Source organism: Chiloscyllium plagiosum, unplaced genomic scaffold (assembly GCF_004010195.1).
Source record: "Chiloscyllium plagiosum isolate BGI_BamShark_2017 unplaced genomic scaffold, ASM401019v2 scaf_44266, whole genome shotgun sequence".
NCBI classification, from domain to species: Eukaryota; Metazoa; Chordata; class Chondrichthyes; order Orectolobiformes; family Hemiscylliidae; genus Chiloscyllium; species Chiloscyllium plagiosum.
In genome coordinates this window covers 1-7,357 of record NW_025207970.1, presented here as the reverse complement: position 1 = coordinate 7,357, position 7,357 = coordinate 1, and the positions used below count along the sequence as shown (strand labels likewise).

The 7,357-nt window shown below is 43.2% G+C and overlaps 1 protein-coding gene across 2 annotated transcripts in view; it reads left to right on the top strand.

Moving 5' to 3' along the window:
* The window catches only part of LOC122546657 (BRISC and BRCA1-A complex member 1-like), a 10,978-nt gene extending 6,488 nt beyond the window's left edge, over positions 1-4,490 (top strand). For both annotated transcript variants that reach the window (XM_043685322.1, XM_043685323.1), the window contains exons 3-4: positions 2,343-2,429; positions 3,104-4,490. In XM_043685322.1, the coding sequence (XP_043541257.1) occupies positions 2,343-2,429; positions 3,104-3,304 (288 nt within the window). In that variant the 3' untranslated portion in view covers positions 3,305-4,490. The remainder of the gene's footprint in view (positions 1-2,342; positions 2,430-3,103) is intronic.
* The last annotated feature ends 2,867 nt before the right edge of the window (positions 4,491-7,357 follow it).

The following is a 7,357-nucleotide window of genomic DNA, read 5'->3' as shown; positions in this document are numbered from 1 at the left end:
GACCTGGGCCCAATATACCGGCCACTACAGCGGACAGCTGAAACTGACAACCGGAAGCGGCAGGGACAGGCCACTATAAATGCCGGAGGAAACACCACAGAAGCGCTTCACAGAAGGCTTCCAAGCACTGAGGATGTCACCTAGACAGGGGACGAAACGTTTGCAACAAAAACTTCCAGCTCGGCGAACAGAACCACAGCAACGAGCACCCAAGCTACAAATCTTCTCACAAACTTTGTGTACAGTTCTGGGCATACATTGTGTGAAGGTTGTGAATGCATTGAAAATGTGCAGAAGTAGTTTTAGAGAATGGTTGCAGGGATGAACAACTTCATGAGGTAGGATTCAAGAAGTGGGACTTGTTCTCCTTGTAAAGAGAATGTTAAGAGGGGATTTGATCAAAGTTTTCAAAATCATCAGGTGCCTCTAAAGAGTAAATAGAGAGAAACTGTTCCACCCAAAAACAGATTGAGTTCACAGGGCAGAGTTTTAAAGTGATTTGCAAAAGAAGCAAATGTGAGGTGAGAGAACCCTTTTTCAGAGTGTATTATTAAGGATGAGATTGCAGAATACTTGGAAGTACACGGTAATATAGGGTGGGGTCAGCAGGGCTTTGTCAAGGGGAGGCCATGCCTGATAAATCTGTTAGAATTCTTTGAGGTAACGAGCAAGTTAGATAAAGGAGAGCCAGTGGACATGATCTGTTTAGATTTCCAGAAGACCTTTGACAAGGTGTCATACAGAAGACTGCTGAATAAGATACCAGTCCATGCTGTTAGGGGCATGGATAGAGGATTGGCTGACATTAGCAGAATGATGTGGAGATGCCAGTGTTGGACTGGGGTGGACAAAGTCAGAAGTCACTTCACCTGATGAAGGAGCAGTGCTCTGAAAGCTGGTGATTTCAAATAATCCTGTTGGATAATAACCTGATGTCATGTGACTTATGACTTTGGCAGGAGTCAGAGAGTGTGGATAGAGGGCTTTTTTTCAAGATAGCAGCAGTGACTAGTGAAGTTCTGCAGGAGTCAGTATTGGGACCACAACTATTCACATTATACATTAACGAAGGAACTGCGAGCATTGTTGTTAAGTTTGCAGATGACACAAAGATAGGTGGGAGGGACAATTAGTGTTGAGAAAATGGGGAGGCTGCAAAAGGATTTTGGATCGGCTTGGAGAGTGGGAAAAGAAGTGGCAGATGGAACACAATGTGGAAAAGTGAGAATGTGTGGACTTTGGTAGGAAGAATAGCAGCGTAGTCTATTTTCTAAATTGTGAAAGGCTTTGGAAAGTCTAAGAGAGTCCTAGTTCAGAATTCTGTTAAGGTTAACCTGAAGGTTCAGTCAGCAATTAGGAAAGGAAATGCAATGTTAGTATTCACTTGGAGAGGTTGCAGCTTACAAGAGCAGGGATATGCTGCTGAAGCTGAATCTGCCTCTGGTCAGATGGCACTTGGAATATTGTGAGCAGTTTTGGACCATGTATATAAGGAAGGATGTGCTGGATGTGGAAGAAATCCAGAGGCAGTTCACAGGAATGAAGGGCTTGTAATATGATGAACAGTTGAGGACCCAAGTCTATACTTGATGGAATTTAGAAAGATGAGGGGATCTGATTGAAACTACAGAATACTGAGGGGCCTGGATAGAGTGGATGTGAAGATGATGTTTCCATGAGTAGGAGAGACTCGGACCCTGAGGACACAGCATCAATGATGGGGTGACCTTTTAGAACTGAGATGTGGAGGAATTGAGTATGATGAAGCTGTAGAAACCATTGCCAAAGAAGGCTGGAGAGACCAAGTCACTCTCTTTAAGACAGAGATAGATAGCTTCCTGATTAGTAGCGGGAGGAAGTTGGAGAAACATATTAGCCATGATCAAAGATGGAGCAATCATGATTGGCTGAATGGTCTAATTCTTCCCCTGTATCTTATGGTCTCATGTTCTAAGTAAAGGCATGGAATGCACTGCCTAGAAATGTGGTAGAGGCCGGTTCAGTTGAAGCATTCAAGAGGAGCAATAGATAGTTATTTAAATAGAAGCAGTGTGCAGTGTTGTGGGGGAAAAGCAGGAGGTTGGCATTGCGTTAAAATGCTCAGAGAACCAATCTAGATACAGTAGGTGGAATGGGCTGCCTTTACTGTCACAAATCTGTAATAGTTGCAGTCCCTTTAGTGAAACATTCTGAGATGTTTCACTGGGTCAGTGAACGGCGAATTTAGTTTCTGCTGTAAAGAAAAATATTTGTATTAGGAGTCAGACTGTTAGTCAGTGTGACTCTCACACTTTACACAATGTTTAATAAAATCTTTGCATTTTCTTCATTTCTTTCCTCAGAACATTCTGCAATCTCCTTACTTTTTCTTTGACACAATTTACATTCACAACGGCACTGAGGAAATGGACGAAGACTCCAGCTGTAAGGTAGGGTGTGTTTTATTATATTGTGTACTCTATCTCACGTTTTTTTTTTCTTTTCTTCTCCTGTGCTCACTAGGTTTCTGTTGTTTTTAACCAATTTGATACACGTGTTCTCCTAAGGGATGAATATTCTCCTAAGGGATGAGCATCTTCAGAGTGTCAGTAGGTCCCACATTCCTTCACCACCAAAGAAGTACTGTAGTCACAATTGGAGATGAACGCAGTAGCCAAGTTGTAACCAGTAAAATTTCTCAAACTGTAAATGGATAAATGATCTGTTAATCTCTTGTTTGTTTTTTTTCAGCTAAGGCATAAACATTGGTCATAAATTTTGAGCGAGCTCTTTTGCTGTTGTGCTAGTAGTACCATGGGATCTCTTCCATCCATCTGCAAGAGCAGGCGGAGTCTTGGTTTTCTGTCTTATCCCCACCTGACAGTGCAATATGGTACTGCCCTGGGAAGGATCAGTCCATGTCATTGGAGTGGGGTGTGAATGCATGACCATAAAACTTTGACTTGCTTATTATCCTAATTCTTAGAATTATCCTAATGCTAAGAAAATATATAGTGAAGCAGAAAATATAATTGCCATCAATACAATTTCCTGTTATCGCAGTTAATTTTTTTGGAGATGTAAGAATGCACGTTTAATTTTTGAATTTTTTTTTGTTGTACAGGAAGTTTGTTTGTTTTTCAATAACCTGGACACAAAGGGGACCAGCTACAAGTATGATGTGTCACTCGCTGGACAGGCTGTGGAACTGCACAACTGCATGGCCAAGTTACTCGCACACCCGCTGCAGAGGCCAGTCCAAATGCATGCGGTTTATAGCCTGCTTGAAGATGAGGAAGGAGTAGAAGTAGAAGCAACTGTTTGACAGGGGAACATGACAAGGGAAGTGAACTAAGATTCTCTCTCTATTTGTACATTAGGAAAGTTTCTGTGTGGGTCAGGGTGATTACGCTGTCTTGGTTACAGTTGACGTGCAAGTGTTTACTCCAGAGAAACTCAGATCCTTAATAAATCTGAGTGTTCCTTCAGTTGAATCGTCAATAATGCACATTCAACTTTATCATGAAGCTGTTTCGTCCCTTCTGTTCCAAGTGGATTATTCTGACTTTATGGGTTGAACTAATGACACTTTCCTATGAAACTGGAGATCAGCATGGTTGAAACAGTGCTGCTGCTGAGTATCGTTGGTAAATTGGCATCAAAACATAATGGGACAGATTTTCACAAATGAGTGCACTCCAACACTGGTAATCTGGATTATTCCCCGACGAATGCAGCCACCTCACCCCAGCTCTGTCTAGGGTTACACAGTAATGGACCTCTATCTATAATGCTGTAGAAGAAGAGCAGTAGAGTGCAGACCAGTCTCTAGTCCAATGTTTATCCCTTAATCAGCATCAATAAAAATACAGATATCCTGCCTCCTGTCATATAGCTGACGGAATGTTGTGCTCAAAGTGGCTGCCACATTTCTGCACATGAAAACAGTGACTGTGCTTGAATGGCTGTAAACGAGTTTTATATAGGTGCCTGATCCTGTAATTCCAGTGAATTCTGGCTTTGGCTAGATATGTCATTTAGTGCCACATTGGGTACTCGTGCATTGAAGGGCTTTCTTTGCTGTCACATTAAGAGGTTGAGCCGTGGCATGAAGAGGATCTTCACTTCCCTGTAGACAGATTATGATGGAACGCTTTGCCTTCAGGATCTTCTCCAGAGATTTGAGCTCATAACCTCACTGTGTCAGGTTAGGACATGGTATTCAACCAGGATCTTGTCTGCTGATTCCAATTGATGTTCAAGATTTAATGGGACTATTGGACAAAGACCACGGGGGCCTCTAACATCTGGCTCACTCTTAAAGCATGTAAACTGGCCGATGTGCCATTCCAATGTGTTTGTGACAGTACTGTGTGTCATGGCTGCTGTGTTGACAAACTCATTAGACGTGAAGGGTTTCAAATGGTTTAAACCACACAATTGTGTTGAAGGAAAACATTCATTGCTAATTTCTGTTTGCTCTTAACAAGGAAATAAAGTTACTGAAAGTGTTTTCTGTATCTTCTATGTTATACAAATGTTTTAAAAAAATAGACCATCCAGCTCCATGTCATATGAGTGTCCTCCTAACCTCCTTCTTCTATTCCTTTGTCTTGTGTGTTTATTTCACTTCAAGTACTTTAACTTGCCTTGCTGATTGCTGGTGTATAACACCACAAACAATCTGAATGGTTGGTCTGACACTCTGATCCTCCTGCTGGGCTCTGCCAGCGATGGTGGTGGAGCGAGAACTGAAGGATTTTTTTATTTATAGGTCAGATAGGTATTGATGGAGAGGTCAGCATTTCTTGCCCATCCCTAATTATGGGCGGCACGGTGGCACAGTGGTTAGCACTGCTGCCTCACAGCGCCAGAGACCCGGGTTCAATACCCATCTCAGGCGACTGACTGTGTGGAGTTTGCACGTTCTCCCCGTGTCTGCGTGGGTTTCCTCCGGGTGCTCCGGTTTCCTCCCACAGTCCAAAGATGTGCAGGTCAGGTGAATTGGCCATGCTAAATTGCCCGTAGTGTTAGGTAAGGGGTAAATGTAGGGGTATGGGTGGGTTGCGCTTCGGCGGGGCGGTGTGGACTTGTTGGGCCGAAGGGCCTGTTTCCACACTGTAAGTAATCTAATCTAATCTAATCCTTGAACTGAATGGCTTACTCTGGCCATTCCAGAGGGAAGTTAACCGTGAACCACATTGCTGAGAATCTGGAGTTACAAAAAGGTGGAATGAAGTAATAATGGCAGATTTCCTTCCCTAAAGGACATAGCACCAACAGATTTGTACAATAATTGATTATTATTTCACGATCATCATTCCTAAATTTCATATTCCAGACTTAATTAATTGAATGTAACACTAGCTGCCATGATGGTATTTGAATCCATGACCTTGATTAGTCTGGGCCTCTGAATAATCAGACAGTGCCATTACTTCTTTGTCACTGTCTCCTCATTGAAGGTGATATAACATTGGCTTAAGTTGCAGTGATGAAATGTGACAAGGCTATGATGCTGTTTATAGAGTGAATAGTTGATTGGGAGTGTTGTACTTTCATTAGAGAAGTGTATCTAGTGCTGATTAAGGAGAGACAGTGAGCCATTCAGGAGAGTGGCACTGGCGATATTTTTCATGTTGGATCCAGGAAGAGAGATCACCAGATAATACCAGAGAAGAAAGGCTATTCAGTAGGATCCTAAAATTCCTTTACACTGCAGAACTCGATTGCTTCTTAAGCACAAACATGTGAAATAGGAGCAGAGGTGCCCCAAGCCTGCTCTGCTATTCATAAGATTGTGGCTGATCTGATTGTGTTTTGAATTCCATATTCCCATCTAGCCTCAATAACTCTTGATTGCCCAACTTAACCACATCTATCCACTGGTCTACAAAATATTCAATGACCCTGCCTCCATCACCATCTGAAGCAGAGGTCCAAAGTCTCTCAACCCTCCAAGATTCATTTCTTGCTGACCTGAATTTGTCTTGTATTAGGTTTGTATTGTGCTATATGCAATTCAAAGTACGTTTGCAAACGTGTCTTGTGTATTGGGGGTCAGTTGGCTACATGGCCAGTTTGTGATGCAGAGTGACACCAACAGTGTGAGTTCAATTTCTGCACCAGCTAACATTATTATGAAGTATTCTCCTTCTCAACTTCTCCCCTTGTCTGAGGCATGGTGACTCAGGTTAAACCACCACCAGTTGTGTGTCTCTCTCCCACTCGTGAAAGAGCAGCCTTGTGGTCTGGTAAGACTGTGATGACTTTACCCTTTTGTGTAGTAATGACCTTAGTTTAGTCATGATACACTTACTGATAGATCTTGGCTATTCCAGAGACCTGAGCATATGTAATCTGTGCTGCACTGTTGGATATATCATGGACAATAAAGTAGAAGAGTTGCAATAGTTTATTAGACCAAATCGCGAATGACTGAAATGGCTTGGGCTTATGCCTTTGAAAAGGTTTATTGGCCGACTGAGTACAACACAGATTGAGCTGAAAGTTGCCATGTTTCAAGGGTTAGTTTAGAAGGGGTAATTACATAAATCAAGCTTATTTCTCAAAAAGAACAAGGTGTGGGATGATTTGATTGAATCCTGTAGAATTTTGAAAATAATCAATACGTCAATAGAAACTTTATATTTCTAGGGAATATAGCTTTAAAATCTCCTTTTGACCTATAGGGCGGTGGGAGGTTAATGAGTGGAGACCCCATCAATGCTGGGGGATTTAGACCTGTACAGATTGCTAAAAGAAAAATGATTTGCATGGTGCAAAATGGAACAGAGCACAATAAGAAATTAAATAACTGGATGTGTATCACAACTGGGAATGGGTCAAGACAATATGTTAAGGTTTCCTATATATATGGGGTCGTTCAACATAGTGTCTACTGGGAGTTGTCGTTTCTGTGTACTTCCGTCTGTTGAGATCGGAAGTGGTTTTTGTCCCACCGGGACTACAACGCCCAGAATGCATAGTGGCTGTCCAATGGAATGGTTGGGTTACATCACGTGCCTCACCAGAAATGCCGTCAAACCGGCGCAGCTAAACTTGAAGGCAGAAGGACGGGTGTGATTGACGGGCACGCTATCCAGTGGATGTGCACGTTTTCGACACTAGTCGCTAGCCGACCAATGGGCGCCGGTAGCGGAGTAGGCGGGCCTGGCGTGGCAGGGGCAGCAGGTTTGTGTGAAGCGCAGAGTGATGCGGAGCTCGGGAAGATGGTGAGTGAAAGGGGGAGAGACAGAGAGAGTAGCGCGACCCCGGAGGCTGCAGACCGGGCCCACCCCTCCGCAGGACATCGACCGAATCGCGTCGACTCGGTGGCTCGGACAGAGCGCTGGGAAACCACGGAGAGGGCCGAGGG